This window comes from Oncorhynchus tshawytscha, linkage group LG33 (genome assembly GCF_018296145.1).
Source record: "Oncorhynchus tshawytscha isolate Ot180627B linkage group LG33, Otsh_v2.0, whole genome shotgun sequence".
Taxonomy (NCBI): Eukaryota; Metazoa; Chordata; class Actinopteri; order Salmoniformes; family Salmonidae; genus Oncorhynchus; species Oncorhynchus tshawytscha.
In genome coordinates this window covers 17,057,683-17,078,893 of record NC_056461.1, presented here as the reverse complement: position 1 = coordinate 17,078,893, position 21,211 = coordinate 17,057,683, and the positions used below count along the sequence as shown (strand labels likewise).

At 46.0% G+C, this 21,211-nt stretch overlaps 1 protein-coding gene across 4 annotated transcripts in view; it reads right to left on the bottom strand.

The window, feature by feature from the left end:
• The window catches only part of LOC112230914 (electrogenic sodium bicarbonate cotransporter 1), a 69,267-nt gene that overhangs the window by 25,140 nt on the left and 22,916 nt on the right, over window positions 1-21,211 (bottom strand). For all 4 annotated transcript variants that reach the window (XM_024397293.2, XM_024397296.2, XM_024397295.2 and 1 more), the window contains 9 exons: window positions 18,886-19,021; window positions 15,156-15,316; window positions 14,772-14,954; window positions 6,127-6,203; window positions 4,903-5,060; window positions 4,392-4,479; window positions 1,644-1,798; window positions 1,292-1,420; window positions 653-827 (listed from right to left, as the gene is read on the bottom strand). In XM_024397293.2, coding sequence (XP_024253061.1) covers window positions 653-827; window positions 1,292-1,420; window positions 1,644-1,798; window positions 4,392-4,479; window positions 4,903-5,060; window positions 6,127-6,203; window positions 14,772-14,954; window positions 15,156-15,316; window positions 18,886-19,021 — 1,262 coding nt within the window. The remainder of the gene's footprint in view (window positions 1-652; window positions 828-1,291; window positions 1,421-1,643; window positions 1,799-4,391; window positions 4,480-4,902; window positions 5,061-6,126; window positions 6,204-14,771; window positions 14,955-15,155; window positions 15,317-18,885; window positions 19,022-21,211) is intronic.

The window sequence follows — 21,211 nt, the reverse complement described above, 5'->3', positions numbered from 1 at the left end:
GACTTGATATAGTCGGCGATGCACTCCGCCAAAACTCATCGCAGCTGAACTCCATTGAGATGTTGCAACTCAACTCCATTGAGATGTTCAGTATACGGAGTTACGTTTACTCAGCTACGACTGATGCAGCTTGCTGTGTGTGTGGTGGGGGGTGGGGGGTTGTGTGTGTGTGTGTGTGCGTGAGTGTAGTTGTACTCTCCCCAACTCTCCCACTTCATACTCTAACAGTCAACAAGCCGTCTGCATATCTACAGTAAACCAGATCATCCTAGCCAGCAATATACACACACCTGTCTTGGCATATGCCCTTAACACACAGTTAGTGGCAACTGCACAAGTAGGGTGGGGCGCTGTGTCCCAGGTCAGGTTAATTATATTATAGCCTACATTACAATATGAGCTATAAGGAGATGTAAAGCAATTTAGATTTAGAAGTTGAGCATTTGCCATGACGGTACTATGACAAGGAGTCCCAGTTATATGCTACAACTAGGGCCCTGTCGAGGTCACAGGTCGATATCCTGTCCCTCATTACAAATTATTAATATAGTATTTGCCAATGCTTAAATCCAGTTATGCCTATGCAAAAAATATATATAATAAATATTTCAACTGATTCTGTTTCACAAAGACATAAACAGGTGGGGCTCACCTGCATGTTTTCCGTAGCGTCTCCTAGCAAGCCTCCGAAGGTGATTGCATTGGTTACGGTGCCCAGATAGATGAATAAGATGGCGGACAGCGACTGGATGTGAATGGCGTCGTAGAAATCACTGGCGAAAAAAGGCAGCTTCCGCTTGATGTCCAGAATGAGGCCGCCGCAAAACCTTAATGAAAATGTGACAGTAAAATGTTACATTTATGCCACAAACTGTTTGTTATTGGCAAATGATTTAAAGACGTAGCCTTGTAACAGGAGAAGGATCGCTACGATCCCCATTCTGTTTTGGTCAGCGTAGCTACTGAATCTGTCTGGTTTACGAGATAACTAAAGATGCGGTCTCATCACAAATCAGTGTCTGGCACAAAGCGTAACTGAAAGCAATGGTAAATAGTGTCTTGCTTTGGCCACACACACGAGGTGTAATTTCCTGGAATTCCGTAGTAAACATGCGTGGAGTTACAGTGTAAAAGTAAATAGTTTTGCATTCTGATTTCAGTGAGAGTTGAGGCCCTTGTTGGTATTGGCAGTTGAAGACAGCTCTGTATTGACAGTTGAAGACTGCTCTGTTATTCAAGACTACACCATATCATATGGTTTAGGCTAGTAGTAATGAAGTGTCATCCTTACTTCCCAGTGTTCATGAGCTCTTCTCCGACATGTCCATGTCCCCCTCCTCCCTGACCCCCGTCATGTCCCGGTGTGTCCCCATTCATCTGGGGCCCATCCCCTCCACCCCCAGCATTATACTGGTTCTTCCTATACAGACAGACACAGTAGGTTAACCCACAGACATCACTCTCCGACACACATCTGATTGTTTGTGGTCCACCATGAGTACCAAGTTTGGAGGAAAGAGAGGGAATAGTCTGGGTCACTTTTAAAAAGAAACATGCGCAATTTAAGTAATTTCCTGGAACTAGGAACATTTACAGAATTGTTTAACCTTCTAGGACCAGAGGTGTGTGTGACAGGGCTGTACCTCTTGTCAGACGAGGGCAGGGATTTGGGGGGTTCTATCCTGATGTCGGGGTCCCACTCCCCTGGGGGTAGGACAATGACCTCATCCAGGAACTCCTCGATGCCCGCCAGCAGGTCCTGTCTGTCCTTGGCCTTGTAGGCAATGTCATGGAACACCTGACCACAACACAGCCGATGAGGAATCATATTAACATCAACAGCAGCACACAACCAATTATTTCTTGTTTCACACTTGCCTCTTCCTCATATTGTGACCTGAGTAATTGGATCCTAATCATTATCATCTATTTCTATGTAAAGACTTACCGTATCCAATCTTTTTAAGCCATAATCTCTTAATAATAGTATACATATATGCCAATTAGCAGACACTTTTATCCAAAGCAACTTACAGTCATGCATGCATACATTTTACGTACAGGGTTGCGAACTTACTATTCTGCCGTTGCAAGCACCATGCTCTACCAACTGAGCTACAGAGGACCACCAGGAGCTCTTATTGCACTGAGAGTATCTCTGTAAATCTCAGGCACAGAGTATTGAGCCACTCAGGCCAGGCCAGGGCAGATCACTTCATAGAGGATTTAACCAGGTGTTTAACCAAAAAGGCTTTGCCCTTTCCGTTTCCATCTACATGGGCTGGCACCCGTGTCTCACTGGGCCTTGACTCCGGCGGACCAGCTCTCACTTGGGGCCAAAGCCAGGCCACTGGTACTTTCAGCTTTAACAGCTTCTCAGAAAGCAACTGTTTTGATTATGCGGGGGTTGTCGATTCTGCTCTTCACAAGTCCTCACGGTCAGCCCTAGCTAGGCACACAACTCCCCTAGTATAACTTCCCTGGTACAGTATACACTAAGTGAAACACTGGTGTTACAGTCAAAAAGCAGCATCAGAGCCACAGTCAGATAAAGATCTCTATGGGACTGAGCGTTCACAGGGAAGCTGAGGTTTTAGTTAAACTGTAACTTGAGGAAATCCTGGGAAAAAAGGGGGCGTGGGGAATATGAGAGTCGGGTGCAATATGGGTAATCGGAGGGAGAGGAGTGTTTGTAAACATTTCGTGGGTCAGTGTGGGCAGTGCAGGAGAGGTTAGGAGGAGTGTAAAATAAGAACTCTGATATCCACCAACACAGGAAAAGAATATGGTGACAATCATGAGAGATTACAATCACAGAAACTCTAAAGCAGGAGCAGTGCTGGTCTTTATAACACCTTATATCCTACTATGAGGCTGGGAGACAGTCAGAGAATATGGCATTTCCCTGCAATAACACTAAACGATACAGCTGTCGTACAGTACGCGGCTGCTCCTTTTTACGATTGTCTTGTCATAATGTCTTGTCAATAGGCATGAGGGTCAACCTAGCCTCGTACTACCACACTGATCTCACAAGTTTACATATATGATTTGCTACACGGATAATAAATTATAAAAATTGTATTTATTTATTTAACTATAAACAGTCAGGTCCATAATTATTGGCATCCTTGATAAAGATGAGCAAAACATTTGCAAAAAAATAATCATACAATACAGCACAGTATTGTATTCTTTATTTTATACTGTATTTTTTGCTCACCTTTATCAAGGGTGCCAATAATTATGGATCTGACCGTATGTAAGCTCGCAAGATCAATTCCATATACCACCCACCACTGCGACCTGTATGCTCACGTCGGCTGGCCCTCGCTACATATTCGTTCCACGACTCGTCTTTGCTAGGTAAAGCTCCGCCTCATCTCAGCTCACTGGTCACCATAACATAACCGACCTGTAGCACGCACTCCAGCAGGTATATCTCACTGGTCATCCCTAAAGCCAACACCTCCTTTGGCCACCTTTCCTTCCAGTTCTCTGCTGCCAATGACTGGAACGAATTGCAAAAATCGCTGAAGTTGGAGACTTAAATCTCCCTCACTAACTTTAAGCATCAGCTATCTGAGCAGCTTACCGATCGCTGCAGCTGTACACAGCCCATCTGTAAATAGCCCATCCAATTACCTACCTCATCCTCATATTGTTTTTATTTACTTTTTTTGCTCAGCAATATTTCTTCTGTCACATCATCATCTGCACATCTATCACTCCAGTGTTTATTTGCTAAATTGTAATTACTTTGCTACTATTGGCCTATTTATTGCCTTACCTCCTTACTTCATTTGCACACACTGTATATAGATTTTTTAATTGTGTTATTGACTGTACTTTTGCTTATCCCATGTGTAACTCTGTTTTTGTCACACTGCTTTGCTTTATCTTGGCCAGGTTGCAGTTGTAAATGAGAACTTGTTCTCAACTGGCCTACCTGGTTAAATAAAGGTGAAATAAAAAAAATAATGTGGAAGTATAAGGCTAAAATCAACTCTAACCGTACCATGACTTCAATCCCAGATCAACCTTGTAAGCCTTGCCAATTTCATAATTACAACTGTAGGATCCAGAAAGCCTTGTGTAAGACATGACATCTTAGTTTCCTAGACTACACCGTGTTGAGCCATATGCCACCTGGGTGCTATATGTGGCCTGGAGTCTTCTTTCTGCCTATGTTAATCTCTTAATACTACAGCTGGCCAGACATTCACTAAACATAGGGCAAACACAGCAGCGCAGCAATAGACTCACACTCAGATTAACAAACAAAATATACATTCACACGGACCAAGTCCCTTGAACTCCAGGAAGACTGGACAGTATCAAATCCTTGGTAAATATACAATATAAACGGGCTGGAAACAGTGGTCACGTACCTCATCAGACATGAGGGTGGCGATAGCGCGTCCGATCTCATGGTAAGAATTGGCTTTTCCTTTGGGCCCCAGCAGCACGAATAAAAACCTGAAAGGAAACGGAGAAAAAAGTAGAAGGATATTCAGAAATAGACTGTAGATAAAAAGCCAAAATTGGGTGAAACAGTGGTCACTAGTGGTTGAACTCTATAAATACAGTACCAATCATCCTCTACAGCAGGCCTGGGCAATTCCAGTCTTTGTGGGGGCCTGATTGATGTCACACCTTTGCCCCATCCCTAGCAAACACCCCTGATTTAAACAAATTACATTTTTAACTGAAGATCATGATTATTCGATTATTGGAGTCAGGTGTGTTAGCTGGGGCAAAAGTATGACACCAATCAGGCCCCCGAGGACTGGAATTGCCCAGGCCTGCTCTACAGGCTATGAGATATGTGGTATATTTGGTGGGTTTGTTGAGTTCTGGTGTGATTGTGGTTGTAGTTGGTGTCAGAGGTCATTAGGTTACCTGGTAGGGACGGGGACCTCTGTCAGAGCTCCCAACATGACAGCCTGCTGCAGACGGACGAACGCCACAAAGGGCGTGTCCAGGAAGTCCACCTCTCCGACCAGGACGTTAGATGCCTCGGCATCACGAGGAAGCTTCTTCATAAACTTATTCCTCAGCTACAGATGGTGAGGGGGGAAGAGAAAGGGAGATTAAGAGAGAGGGGGAGGGACAAGAGATAAAGAGAAAGGAGAGAGAGAGAGAGTTGAACAAAGAGCAAGAGGAGAGAGCAAGAGAATGAGAAACAAAGATGGAGACGGAAAAAGAGAAAGAAAGCAATGAAATCCTAGCCTTGACCCACATCCATTCAAAAGACACGGTGCTTGAAACGACTGTCCTTATCAGAGTAGAATGAGAAGAGCAGCAAAGGTACTGTAACAATGGACATTTCACATGCTCCAAAATTGTACATAGTTCCATGAATTAAATGGGGCCGCACAGTACAACCCGTCCCCGGCACATTGGCATTGCATGCTGATTTATGTGGCAACATTGCAGCTCGTCGCGTCTGTAGAAACAGATTAAAGCGTTTTTATCACTCTGTGACTCACAAGCCGTCTGAGAAAGGACACATAATGAAGTCCTTTCTGTTCATTGGTTATACACTTGAACAAGTCTCTATAATGATATGTAATGAGAATGTAACAGTAGCAACAGAAGAAAAGATTCACCTCTGTACAACTGTATACAGAATAACAGGCCAGGTGAATGCATACCAGCCCTTCCCTTTAGGTCAATATGCCGCTAAATTCAAATTAAGGCCTAAGTGGGACACTGACGTACTACTTAGTCCCAGTGAAATGTTTAAAAAAAAAATAAACATCCAGAGACCTCGGGTGAGGAGATGATCAACTAAGCAAGGCCTTGGTTTTGTTATCAAAAGCCAGAGCAATTTGACAAATGAGCTACTGTTGTCAGTGTAATTCCCGGAGTTAGTTACTGTGTCTGTGTACTGGTTTCAGCAGGCTTCAGGAGGAGTAGCAACATTGGCACTAAACACTTAAGAGAGTGTCAGGGCTCATCGGCTTTATCAGTCGAGCAAGGCCACACACCCCTAGGGAACACACTCCATCACATACAACCACACACGCTGTGCCCAATCTTTGACCCTGCATAGTGTTAGAGCAGGAGTTGAAATTTAGAGTGCCCAAACAGACGCGCGCACACACACAATAATATCCTCACCTGGTCTCGATCTGGTTGGTCAGAGAAGTCATTGAGGCTGTTAGAGGTCAGGTTCCGATGGGTCGTGGCTGGGCTACCTGTGGGGTCAGAGGTCAGAGTTCAAAGACCAGGACTGAGAGGGGTCACCGTGTTCATTAGGGCCCAAAACAGTAAAATGTTTTTTATAGCTTTCTGAAGTGGAGGTGAGTGTTTCTTATTGGACCAGGTAGTCCCTCCCTGTTTCAGGCAGTTTTCTTCCATTTGGTGCCTAATGAAAACAACCCTGGAGTCCAACAAAGTCACTGAGATGAAAGGTAAAGCACACGTCATAGAAAAGACAAAGGCCCAGTTAGATTAGACTGATCTCAGAGAAGGAGATGAAGAGAAACAGAAGAAAATAGGAACAGAAACTTCAGAAGGCCTAATATAAAAATCGGGAAGGCTGCCAGGGCTTAGTTAAGCTTTAGGGCCGATGCCAGCTGCAGTGGATCAGATCTTCTGACTGAAATCTCCCACTGCCATGCCCTGTTCGTCTCTGATCTGATGCCAACTGGTCACTCACTGACACGGCAAAGCAGAGAGAGGGCACGGACACTCAGTCTTGTTTGTAGTCTATGGTGGGTTTGGTGGGTGAGTGGGAGAGATAGCCAGACTCAGTGAGAAGGCTGGCTTTGCATTGCAGTTCTGGTAACCTGACAAAGTTGTTCAAAAGTCAAGTAGGGTCTACATTAGCTAGTTGGTTGTTGGTTGTTTACTAGTTCTCTGGGCATGACAGACTGACGTGGATGCTGTTTGATGCAGTCGTATAAAAAAATCCTCCAAAAATGGTGGACTGATTGTGATTTCCCATGAGAGTATTGTTTTCAGTCATCAATGCTATTATCAGCAATATGATTTTGGATCGCAAATTAGCACATATACTATTGTCAAGGTATGTGTTATGACCTGTTATAGACTAATGTTATATGACTATTATAACCTGACTTACACAGGTATCCCACACTAGGGCGTTGTAATGCATTATAACCTGACTTACTGAAAAATGTCCATGTTTTAGAGTGTTTTACTGTTTTGTAACCCGACTTACAAAAGTATCCCACACAAGGGTATGTTATAATGCATTATAATGTTATAATCAGGGGTTGAAACCGGTTCAGGGAACAGAACTGAAAACCGGAAAATAATGACATTTTGTAAGGAACAGAAACGGAACCTGGAACGAAAGTTATCCTTACTGTTTCAGAACATAACCGTTATTTTAAAAGCATGGGAACCAGTTAATAATATTAATTTTACGTTACAGGCATTTTTTTCTAGTCCCACAACGAAACGCAACAAAAGCGCCTATGCAAAGCCCTCGCACTGTAAATCGAAACTTATTCCAGTGGCTGGCAGCAAGCTGATAATCTTTGCCTGTGTGTGTTTAAGCTACCTGTCCATCCCCACAACTGAAGAATGGCTACTGTACTGACATTACAAACTTGATTTAGATGATAGAGATTTGTTATTCATTCACTTTTTTTAAGGACACTATAGGCATAGTTATTGGATTTAATAACTACAAAAAGACGTGTTTTTAACTCTGGTACCGCTCTGCACACACAAGCTTGTTATCCACCTAACAAGGTGCCCAGCGCTTCAAGTTCAGAACTTTATTTTGCTAGTCGGAACAGTGGAACAAAAGTAAGTGGTTCTGTTTAGAATGAAACAAAAGGAAAATAACTTTGGTTCCAACCCCTGGTTATAATGTATTATAGCCTGACTTACACAGGCAAGTCTTGTGCCATATGTGTTATAACCTGACATAAGGTATCCCATGTATAATAAATGCATTATAACCTGACTTACTGATGTATTGCATGCTGGAGCTCCTTTGGACCTCCTCTATCGGTTCCTCAGAGCCGAGCGGGGTTGCATAAGGCACAAATTGGGACTGGGACTGGGGGTGGGAGTGGGGGAAGGGCTGGGGGTGTTCATGGGGACTGCGTGCTTTAGTGCAGACAGAGCATCCAGAGAGAGAGCGTAAATGAGTGACGGGGGAAAGGGAAAGGAAAGAAGTGAAAAGAAGAGAAAGACAAGAACTTATTAGACTTTTCCTACAAAGCCAGTGTAGAGAATGTTAGTCTGCTCAGGAGAATAAAGAGCGCAGTTAGAGGTTAAAGAGAACAAGAACAATCTCACACACTTCAAAGTGCAGTACCATATTACTGTGAGTGGCTATCCAAGCAGTTACGGTTTTAATAAATAATTCAATCAGATGCTGTAAAGTCTGAATCCATTTCGGAGATAGTAGTATTTAGAAGAAAAAAAAACAAGCATCAACACTCAGGGTTACAGTAATCTTGCCAGGCACATTCACATGGTTAATAGTTCAGTCTATAGCCACCTAGATATACAGCTGAAGTCGGAAGTTAACATACACGTAGGTTGGAGTCATTAAAAATTGTTTTTCAACAACTCAAAATTTCTTGTTAACAAACTATTGTTTTGGCAAGTCGGTTAGGACATCTACTTTGTGCATGACACTAGTAATTCTTCCAACAATTGTTCACAGACAGATTATTTCACTGTATCACAATTCCAGTGGGTCAGAAGTTAACATATGCTAAGTTGACTGTGCCTATAAACAGCTTGGAAAATTGCAGAAAATGATGTCACGGCTTTAGAAGCTTCTGATAGGCTAATTGACATCATTTGACATTTGAGTCAATTGGGGATAGTGCCTCTTTGCTTGACATCATGGGAAAATCAAAAGAAATCCGACAAGACCTCAGAAAAAAAAAATAGTAGACTTCCATAAGTCTGGTTCATCCTTGGGAGCAATTTCCATATGCCTGAAGGTACCACGTTCAGCTGTACAAACAATAGTACGCAAGTATAAACACCATGGGACCACGCAGCTGTCATACCACTCAGGAAGGAGACGCTTTCTGTCTCCTAGTAATGAACGTACTTTGGTGTGAAAAGTGCAAATCAATCCCAGAACAACAGCAAAGGACCTTGTGAAGATGCTGGAGGAAACGGGTACAAAAGTATCTATATCCACAGTAAAACGAGTCCTATAGCGACAAAACTTGAAAGGCCGCTCAGCAAGGAAGAAGCCACTGCTCCAAAACCGTCATAAAAAAGCCAGACTACTGTATGCAACTGCACATGGGGACAAAGATCATACTATTTGGGGAAATGTCCTCTTTTCTGATGAAACAAAAATAGAACTGTTTGGCCATTATGACCATCATTATGTTTGGAGGAGAAAGGGGAGGCTTGCAAGCCAAAGAACACCATCCCAAACATGTAGCACGGGGGTGGCAGCATCATGTTGTGGGGGTGCTTTGCTGCAGGAGGGACTGATTCACTTCACAAAATAGATGCCATCATGAGGGAGGAAAACTATGTGGATATATTGAAGCAATATCTCAAGACATCAGTGCAAGTTAAAGCTTGGACGCAAATGGGTCTTCCAAATGGACAATGACCCCAAGCATATTTCCAAAGTTGTGGCAAAATGGTTTAAGGACAACAAAGTCAAGGTATTGGAGTGGACATCACAAAGCCCTGACCTCAATCCTATGGAAAGTTTGTGGGAGAAACGGAAAGTGTTTGCGAGCAAGGAGGCCTACAAACCTGACTCAGTTACACCAGTTCTGTCAAGAGGAATGGGCCAAAATGAACCCAACTTTTTGTGGGAAGTGTCACGCCCTGATCAAAGTATTTTGTGTTTATCTTTATGTATTTGGTCAGGCCAGGGTGTGGCATGGGGTTTTTGTAATTGTGGTGTGTTTGTCTTGGGGTTTTGGTGGTGGTATTGGGATTGTAGCTTAGTGGGTTGTCTAGCAAAGTCTATGGCTGTCTGGAGTGGTTCTCAATCAGAGGCAGGTGCTTATCGTTGTCTCTGATTGGGAACCATATTTAGGCAGCCATATTCTTTGAGTTTGTCGTGGGTGATTGTCCTTAGTGTCTTACTTGTACTCTCTGTTAGTTTGCACTAGATAGGCTGTTTTCGGTTTTCATTACGTTTATTGTTTTGTAGTGTTTAGTGTTTAGTCGTGTTTACGTTTTGTTTAATAAATATGGATCGCAATCGACACGCTGCAGTTTGGTCCGACTCTCCTTCATCACCACTAGAAAACCGTAACAGAATCACCCACCACCAACGGACCAAGCAGCGTGTTAACAGGCAGGAACCACAGGAGAGGCAACAGAGGCAGCAGCAGCAGGAGCAGCAGCAGCTGCAGTGGGAGAGGCTGCACCACCTGGAGAAATGGACATGGGAGGAAGAACTGGACGGTAAAGGACCCTGGGCTCAGCCTGGAGAATATCGCCGCCCCAAGGAAGAACTGGAGGCGGCGAAAGCTGAGAGGCGCAGATATGAGGAGGCAGCACGGCGTAGCGGATGGAAGCCTGAGAATCAGCCCCAAAAATTTTGGGGGGCTCAGGGAGAGTGTGGCAGAGTCAGGAGTCAGACCTGAGCCAACTCTCCCTGTTTATCGTGAGGAGCCAAGGAGGAGACCAGAACCAGAGACTGTGAAGGAGTTAATGGGGAAATTGGAGGAGAGAGAAATGAGGGAGTTGCTGTGTTGGTGCTTTTTGCATGGAATTCGCCCGACGGAACGTGTTGGGGATTTGATGGCACCTGGGTTAGCGCTCCATACTCGTCCTGAGGTGCGTGTTAGTCGGCTGGTGAAGTTGGTGCCAGCCTCACGCACCAGGCCTCCTGTGCACATCCCTAGCCTTGCACATCCTGTGCCAACACTGCTCTCAAGATCTCCAGTACGCCTTCACGGTCTAGCCCATCCTGTGCCACCTCCACACTCCAGTCCTCCGGTAGCAGCTCCCCGCACCAGGCTTCCTGTGCGTGTCCTCGATCCAGTACCACCAGTTCCAGCACCAGGCCTTCAGTGTGCCTCGCCTGTTCAGCGCAGCCAGCGCTTTTCTCCTCTCCTGCGCTGCTGGAGTCTCCCGCCTGTTTAGCGCAGCCAGAGCTTTTCTCCTCTACAGCGCTGCCGGAGCCTCCCGCCTGTTCAGCGCAGCCAGAGCCTTCCTCCTCTACAGCGCTGCCGGAGCCTCCCGCCTGTTTAGCGCAGCCAGAGCCTTTCTCCTCTCCTACGCTGCCGGAGTCTCCCGCCTGTTCAGCGCAGCCAGAGCTGCCAGCCTGCATGGAGCAGCCAGAGCTGTCAGTCTGCATGGAGCAGCCAGAGCTGCCAGTCTGCAAGGAGCAGCCAGAGCTGTCAGTCTGCATGGAGCAGCCAGAGATGTCAGTCTGCAAGGAGCAGCCAGAGCTGTCAGTCTGCAAGGAGCAGCCAGAGCTGTCAGTCTGCAAGGAGCAGCCAGAGCTGTCAGTCTGCATGGAGCAGCCAGAGCTGCCAGTCTGCATGGAGCAGCCAGAGCTGCCAGTCTGCATGGAGCTGTCAGTCTGCATGGAGCAGCCAGAGCTGCCAGTCTGCATGAAGCAGCCAGTCTGCATGGAGCAGCCAGAGCTGTCAGTCTGCACGGAGCAGCCAGAGCTGCCAGTCTGCATGGAGCAGCCAGAGCTGCCAGTCTGCATGAAGCAGCCAGAGCTGTCAGTCTGCATGAAGCAGCCAGTCTGCAAGGAGCAGCCAGAGCTGTCAGTCTACATGAAGCAGCCAGTGCTGTCAGTCTGCAAGGAGCCGTCAGTCTGCAAGGAGCTGCCAGTCTGCAAGGAGCTGCCAGTCTGCAAGGAGATGTCAGTCTGCAAGGAGCTGTCAGTCTGCAAGGAGCCGCCAGTCTGCCCAGCGCCGCCAGTGCCGCCAGTCTGCCCAGCGCCGCCAGTGCCGCCAGTCTGCCCAGCGCCGCCAGTGCTCCCAGTCTGCCCAGCGTCGCCAGTCTGCCCAGCGTCGCCAGTCTGCCCAGCGCCGCCAGTGCCGCCAGTCTGCCCAGCGCCGCCAGTCTGCCCAGCGCCGCCAGTGCCGCCAGTCTGCCCAGCGCCGCCAGTGCTCCCAGTCTGCCCAGCGTCGCCAGTCTGCCCAGCGCCGCCAGTCTGCCCAGCGCCGCCAGTCTGCCCAGCGCCGCCAGTCTGCCCAGCGTCGCCAGTATGCCCAGTGTCGCCAGTCTGCCCAGCGCCGCCAGTCTGCCCAGCGTCGCCAGTCTGTCAGGATCAGTTAGATCCGCCAGTCAGCCAGGATTCGCCAGTCAGCCAGGATCCACCAGTCAGCCAGGATCCACCAGTCTTCCAGGATCCACCAGTCTTCCAGGATCCGCCAGAAGTGCCAGTCGGCCAGGATCTGCCAGTAGTGCCAGTCGGCCAGGATCCGCCAGTCGGCCAGGATCCGCCAGTCGGCCAGGATCCGCCAGTCAGCCAGGATCCGCCAGTCAGCCAGGATCCGCCAGTCAGCCAGGATCCGCCAGTCAGCCAGACTCGTCCAGATCTGCCAGTCAACCAGACTCGTCCAGATCTGCCAGTCAACCAGACTCGTCCAGATCTGCCAGTCAACCAGACTCGTCCAGATCTGCCAGTCAACCAGACTCGTCCAGATCTGCCAGTCAACCAGACTCGTCCAGATCTGCCAGTCAACCAGACTCGTCCAGATCTGCCAGTCAACCAGACTCGTCCAGATCTGCCAGTCAACCAGACTCGTCCAGATCTGCCAGTCAACCAGACTCGTCCAGATCTGCCAGTCAACCAGACTCGTCCAGATCTGCCAGTCAACCAGACTCGTCCAGATCTGCCAGTCAACCAGACTCGTCCAGATCTGCCAGTCAACCAGACTCGTCCAGATCTGCCAGTCAACCAGACTCGTCCAGATCTGCCAGTCAACCAGACTCTTCCAGATCTGCCAGTCAACCAGACTCTTCCAGATCTGCCAGTCAACCAGACTCTTCCAGAACTGCCAGTCAGCCAGGATCTGCCAGTCAGCCAGGATCTGCCAGTCAGCCAGGATCTGCCAGTCAGCCAGGATCTGCTGAAACCACCAGCCAGCCAGGATATGGTAGATCTACCTACCTGCCTGAGCTTCCTCTCACTCCTGAGCTTTCTCTCACTCCCGAGCTTTCTCTCACTCCCGAGCTTTCTCTCACTCCCGAGCCAGTCCCGAGCTCACTCCCGAGCTTTCTCTCACTCCCGAGCTTTCTCTCACTCCCGAGCTTTCTCTCACTCCCGAGCCACTCCCGAGCTTTCTCTCACTCCCGAGCTTTCTCTCATCCCGAGCTCACTCCCAGCTCACTCCCGAGCTTTCTCTCACTCCCGAGCTTTCTCTCACTCCCAGTCAGCTCAGGAGCTTTCTCTCACTCCCGAGCTTTCTCTCACTCCCGAGCTTTCTCCACTCCCGAGCTTTCTCTCACTCCCGAGCTTTCTCTCACTCCCGAGCTTTCTCTCACTCCCGAGCTTTCTCTCACTCCCGAGCTTTCTCTCACTCCCGAGCTTTCTCTCACTCCCGAGCTTCTCTCTCACTCACTCCCGAGCTTTCTCTCACTCCCGAGCTCTCACTCCCGAGCTTTCTCTCACTCCCGAGCTTTCTCTCACTCCCGAGCTTTTCTCACTCCCGAGCTTCCCTCAGTCCCGAGCTGCCTCAGTCCCGAGCTGTCCTTCAGTCCCGAGCTGCTCCTCAGTCCAGTGGGGTTCTGGGTGAGGACTACTAGGCCATGGTCGGCGGCGAGGGTGGACTATCCAGGGACGAAGGGAGAGGGGACTAAGACATTAAATGAGTGGGGTCCACGTCCCGCGCCGGAGCCGCCACCATGGACAGACGCCCACCCGGACCCTCCCTATTGTTTTGAGGTGGGTTCGGGAGTCCGCACCTTAGGGGGGGGGTTCTGTCACGCCCTGGTCAAAGTATTTTGTTTATCTTTATGTATTTGGTCAGGCCAGGGTGTGGCATGGGGTTTTTGTAATTGTGGTGTGTTTGTCTTGGGGTTTTGGTGGTGGTATTGGGATTGTAGCTTAGTGGGTTGTCTAGCAAAGTCTATGGCTGTCTAGAGTGGTTCTCAATCAGAGGCAGGTGCTTATCGTTGTCTCTGATTGGGAACCATATTTAGGCAGCCATATTCTTTGAGTTTGTCGTGGGTGATTGTCCTTAGTGTCTTACTTGTACTCTCTGTTAGTTTGCACTAGATAGGCTGTTTTCGGTTTTCATTACGTTTATTGTTTTGTAGTGTTTAGTGTTTAGTCGTGTTTACGTTTTGTTTAATAAATATGGATCGCAATCGACACGCTGCAGTTTGGTCCGACTCTCCTTCATCACCACTAGAAAACCGTAACAGGAAGCTTGTGAAAGGCTACCCGAAGGCAATGCTACCAAATACTAATTGAGTGTATGTAAACTTCTGACCCACTGGGAATGTGATGAAAGAAATAATAGCTTAAATAAATAATTGTCTACTATTATTCTGACATTTCACATTCTTAAAATAAAGTGGTGATCCGATTTTTTTTACTAGGATTTAATGTCAGGAATTGTGAAAAGCTGAGTTTAAATGGATTTGGCTAAGGTGTATGTAAACTTGTGAATTCAACTGTATGTACCTATAACATCTTTAATGCAATCAAATGATGGCCCATAATGTTGATCATACACTACACCATATCCTATAGAATTGATGTTAAAGTCCACCAGAGGTAAAACATTTATCATTGTAGATGTGATTGGAATAAGGTAGGAGGAGGTAAGGACAAAAAAATAAAGACTGCAACAAACTGGCCTCTGCATTACCGTTCTGGTCTTGGTTGGAAAACAGCCTGCTTGCACTGGACACCGTCTTGCCGATGTCGGCAAGAGAACGCAGGTTGGACTTCTTGGTCTGGTGGCGATGTTTTCGTAGCAACGTGTACATGACTTGATCCTTCAGCTCGGCCTTCAGCTGACCAATCTCGATCTGGCTGTCAGTGATCAACTCTGAGAGAGGAAGGGGGGGGGGACAGAGAGAGGCAAAGGGGAATGAAGAGCATGTCAATATTGAGGACACTAGGTTTCAAAGAACACTGTTTTGCAATGTCCCAATTGTAAAAGCACTGTACAGTCACACACACTGACTGATGATTTTGCGTGTCTGGTGCAGTGAGATGCCGGGGCTTATGTGAAGTGTAGTTGTCTTACCAACCACCTGTGGTAGAGTGGAGGCCTCCAGGTCCAGCAGGATGGTGCCTTTCTCGATACAGGTCTTCAGCTCAAACAGACTGTGAAGGGACAGGGTGGCCACGTGGGGCTTACTCCAACGCTCGCCTCCCTTTTCCACCTTCTCCTCAAACTTTATCCACCTAGAGAGAAATAGATTAAGACACAGAGAAAGAGAGGGTGAGAGGGTATGGGGTGAGAGAGAGAGAGAGAGAGAGACAGACCCAGAAATAAATAGATACAGAGACAAACAGAAGGGAATAACCTTAGTTAAGTTTGATTTAAAAAACACTTAATTATTACGGAGGTGCAGGTTCTGCAAGGTAAGTTACCTCACAGTAAAGTTCAGTAGAGGAGAGCAATAAAAACATCCCAACAAAGCCTTTCATATCATTTCACAGCCAAAAACGGTCCGAAGACAAAGACAGTTTTTTTTTTTTAGTTACAAAACAACCCCTCTATGTCATGCTTTCATCACTGTTCACGGAAAATAGCAGGGGATGCGGGACGACCCAATACAAAAACTATACATTTACATGCTGAACGTGGTTCTTTCCATTGCCAAGTCGTGGTTCTTCCTTGAAAAGTTGCGGCGTACTGCAGCACAGTTTGCGGGGTGCCGCAGAATTCTATGGCACGTCATTTAAGTGGCAGCCATTGTTGCCAGAATGGCGCAATTTACCACAATCTGTCACCATCTACCACAAACGGTTGCGGCGTAAGCTCCAAAACTTTTAAAGGTAGAAACACTGTAACCGTACACATCAAAGCATCTTAAAATAACAGCCTCTGAACTAAGACAAGGACCACACACACCCTCTGTGGCAGTCAGAACCTTGAGGGGGAGAGGTTCATCCCTTTAGAATTCTTCACATTTCTCCATAACAAAGAGCTATTCACCTGGTCCAGGAGAGGGTGAGGGGATGGGGTTTCCTAGGAGGATAGAGTGTCCCTATGGTCATAACTCATGCTCCACCGGGCCTCATCTAACCTCGGTCCCCCTGACTCACCTCCATTCAGGCCCCCGGAGGGGAGGGGAGGGAGGGAGAGGTAGGGGACCCCTAGGACACATACAGCCTTAGGGATTTACTTTCCCTCTAATGGGGAGGCAGGGATGAGGGAAGGGGGGCAGGGAGCTGGAACCCACAGGGAGTTTGGGGGTGGACTGAAATCTTCTAACGCACAATTCAGACACCGAACATATGGCGAGGCAAACTGAATAGAAATTAAGAGTGGGCTGGCATGGTTGAGAGCTTTGCTTGACATACTGATTGGTTTCATACAACCGTTGCAGACTTCCTCGTTGGTTTTGTGTCAAATTCAGGCATAACACTGACCTCTTGTTTTAAAGAAACCAAGTTTATTGCACTGAAAATACAAATAAAGATGATTCACACACCTGTGCATGCATTGCTGAAGTTAATGTTTGAAACTGTGAATATGATTGGTTTAATGTCCCAGTTAATGTAACGTGTCTTCAGATTTCATAACTCCCTTTTACTAAGGAATCAGGAAGAGTCTCCTCATCCCTATAATAAGCCATGAGATCTGTTAGAGATAGCGATATTATGCCTACTGTGCAACGTAGACATTCAATTTGTACGCTGATGTATTGCCCATTGGTTATGACTGTTTCAACCGCTGTGTTGAGAAGTCATGTTTTAACTGTCTTTTCTGGTTTCAAAGAACACCAAAAACGACGCTAACCATGAGCCTTAGCCTCACCTGAAAATCTGAGACCATGACTGTGCTTCCGTTGTGGGTGTGGTAGAAAGCAACCTTTATTTGCATTATTATTAATATGCATGACCATTTCTCCCGACAGTGGAAGAACTGCTCTGGCTCGCTGCATGAAACAGAGGCGTGCTTCACCTGCACCGTACCAAAAGAGAGGCAGAGGCTGCCGAACTATCGTCAAATGTCCGCCGAGGCGCACTGTTTCAGACGGCACTCTACCCACGCTCTTCCAAAGAGTGGCATTTTTTTCTGTTCAGAGTGGCGATAGAGCAGTGTTTGAACTAGGGCTAAGACACTCAAGGCACTCTCAATTCAAGTATTACAGCAGGGGTTTATTGGAGATTTTAAGTGAATGGGTAAAGGAGCACGTATCGTTCAGTATATGTGTACATGTCTCTGTCAGTGAGTGGTAAGGTGAGAAAGAAAGGGAGGAAACAGAGAGAGACAGAGAGAGACAGAGGGTGGGGGCGAGAGGTGGAGAGGGGGGAGCGAGAAAATGATAGGGTGTGAGTATCAGTGTGTGGCTTTATGATAATAGATAAGCCTACTACTGAAACTCAGAGGTGTATAAAGCAGACATTTGTTTCCCTAAAGATAATGTCCATTGTCTTCCACCTGCAATGCTATTACTGTCTCTGTCTGTCCGTCTGTTCGTCTGCCCGTCTGTCACTTTGAGCCAACCAGGAACTCACTGCTGCTAGTAAAAACAACTGACGTATTTGGCTATTTCATTACTGTGCTTGTTTTCCTAAGTGTCACTCTATTCCCTATTTAGTGCACTACTTTTGACCAGGGCCCTTAGGGTCAAAACTTTATATGTATTAAGCGCATCAGAGTACTAATACTGATGTTGGATCAGATCCCCCCCCGTCCGGCCGTCCGTTTAATCTTAAATCATCTACATATGTAGGATCTTAATTTGAGCCAGTTTGCACAGTTCAGGAAAAGAATCCTGCAGCAACAGGAAATGTGAATTATTATAATTTTTGGACATTTTTGTAGGGTTTGACATTTTCCATTAGGGCAAATCAAGTCTGAAATGTCAAAGTGGAAATGACCAACTTTAGAAACCTTTTTAAAACTCAAATACACTACAAGTTTGCATTTCGTGCTTTGCAGAAAAATGACAGCAACAAAAGAGTGATCCAATTGAAATCCTACATCTGTAAAAGGCATAATGTATCCGAAATCAACACTGAGGCGCTGTCAGAAAGCCACCTGTCCAGAAAGAAGATCACATGGTAGGTAACTGAGGTTGTGTTCTGGGTTCGCTGAGGGGACAGTGCAGCGTTGTTCATCCAGATAAGAGTGGGCAAGGAGTTCATGTTAGTGATGGGGGGGGTGTATACCGTTACATATCGCAATATTATTTTGGACGACAATATATTGATGCTTTGACTCCAAGTATCACTAAAAAAATACAAAATAATACAAAAATATATAATTTGTTGGGGAGCATTAGCGCTAGTCAGCTGTACCCTACCTGCACCTATAGCTTGTTCTCCATCTTCAAAAGTGAGCCAAAATATTTTCAGCATTTTTATTTTCATGACTGATGAAAACTAATTTTCTTGTGCTCTCTCTGCAGCAGACATACACAGAGTGCACAAAACATTAAGAACACCTTCCTAACATCAAATTGCAATACAAGCGCAGTATGGAATTGCACCTAAATATCGTGTTAATATAGTATCGTGAGGTCCCTGGCAATTCCCAGCCCTAATTCATGTACACACACGAACACTCCCCTACATCTATACACACACCCGATACTGCAATATACCACAGCTGGGTGTGTGTTGTTGACAAGGGGTTAACGTTACTAAGCCTTGATGGCCCAAGTTAAACGTGTAAAGCCATGACATTTGAACTGACGCACATGAGTGACTGAGTGATTTACTGACCAACTCTCCAACTAAAGGAAAGAGTCAGTGTGTACAGTACACCATATGCATGTGTATAGATGAACGCTCACCTGGCTGTCTCCTTCCACTCCATCTCCTGTCCATCGACGGCCAGCAGTTCATCCAACTCAGTGAAGAGCTGAGGGGGCGGGGGTCCATCATCCTCCTCACCCAGGATGAACCTGATCCTCTCTGCTGCTGCGGAGACTGGAAGGGGATGGGGAGGAAAAGAGCGAGAGAGCAGGTGGAGAGAGAAAGAGAGGGAGCAAAGAAGAGCGAAAGATCACATGAGGGTCTGAGGCTCAGTGGTTAAAGCAACAACAACAAAATCTCATGACTGAAATTTAAGTCATATTGAAGGGCCATATTGAAATTTTGAAATCGAGGGTTGCACAGATTGTTTTCTGACCAATTCATTTGTCACAATCAATTTCGGGCAAGAAAAAGGACAGTTATTTGAAAATACTGTACAAAAGGTCTATTTTCATTTCTACATACTTTATCTACAGTAGTTTTAGACATTCAAGTGTGTCCTGGAGTCGGGGGGGGTTCACCCAAAATAATCAATCATTCTTACTCAAAACCTCTCATGTCACACATATGACGGAAATCTGTCACCGTGACGGATAACTTTAAACCCCTGGTCTGAGGTAGGCCTGTGTCAGTAATATTACTGATCACTACTATTGGCGGGCATGTTGTAGTGTGCTCACTGGCAGCTCCCATCTGTACGTCATCACATCATAACTCATTATATAAAGAAGGGAATTCAGACAGAAATAAAATACCAGTCACAACATGTGCATGACCCGTAAAAAAAATGTTACGGTAAATACATGTGTATGCTTAGCTCACTCTCCTCTGACCTACAGATCTCCCTACTTCCTAGGAGCAGGGCTTCCAGAATGAGACATACTCACTAAGCCAGAGCTGATGGAATGCTTAGCGTAAGGGAAGGCAATCACACACCTGATAGACTGACAGAAATGTTCTGTGTGCATGTGTGTTTCAGGAAATGACTTCCTTCCAAGAAAAGGGGTTATGTCTACTTGGCACCCGGTGTGTGTGACTAATGAGTCATATCATTTTTAAATCTCTCATGGAGATTCACTCGTCTGTTACGCATAGTTTTGGGTTAACCGGGATTGCGTTAAGAAAGGCCGTAAAATGCAACGCAAATAACTTGGTGTATACATAGAGAGACGTCGCTTCAGAGAACGTTTTTTTTTAAGTTGGAGAAGCCGATAAGCTGACACGCGAGAGGCATTTCGTCACAAGTAGATTTGTGAGAATAGATAAGAGTTGTATTGACATCTGCTGTCACTTCTATGAATAGGAGAGGGAAAGGTTGTGCAACTCCTGTAGAGTCGATGTCACAAAGAGGATGTGAAGATGTCAATCACCAGGCTATTTCTGAAGGACGAGAGTTTCCTACGGAAGCCATTAATAAGCTCCAAAGACTAACTGACTTACTGACACCTAAGAAACACTCTCACACACCAAAGAGGGCTTAAAGGGGTCAATCTGCAGTTGCAACATCCATTTTTGGACTGATTAATTAATGATGTTCCCATTGATATATGCCCCATGAGCTTAGTTCAACTGTCGTACACACATGGTAGGTAATCACATGGTAGAACCCAAAATATAATCTTGTTTACGCCAATGTTTAGAAATAAAGTAAATGTCACAAACCACTGTCTAGCCTCAAAACACGGTTAAAACTATCATTTTGATATCATAGATGCTCAGTCCTTGCATCCCTAGCTCTGTTCATGAATTTGAGAGTGCTTACATTTCTCCAATCACATCCCTCAGCTTTTTACCAAAACAGGGGTGGGGATGCCCCGGTGTTATTGTTTCAGCTTCGGATTGCCCCTTTAAGAGTTGCTTTACATAGTTCACAAAATAATTGTGAAATAATTTGCCGTGGTAAAGTTTTTTTTTTTAAAGTAAGCTTTTAATCCATGGCTAATCACTTTGTGCTCTATAAATACAGTTTTCCATTGTTGCAGTTTATTATATTGATTTCATTTCTAGGACAACTTTGTCCTGTTTCATTCGGAGATGCTCATATACAAAGTCATGCTGCATAACTGCTCAAAATAAACAAAGAGGGAATAAATGACAGAGTGTAAATAAATATCACGTTCCTGACAAGACAAGGGGAATACAGAGTTATATTTTCAGTCCTGTATATGGTACACCAGACTGTTAGGACTCCCTGACATAGACCATACAGACATAAGGGACATTTTCACTAGACTAGAGCATATCAGCTCCCCTAAACAAAACAAAAACAAACAAACAAACAAACAAGCACGCACGCGGCCTTAAGGCAACCTTTTGTCCCTCTGATGTCTGCAGCGTGTGTGTGTGTACATGCGTGCTAGCGCG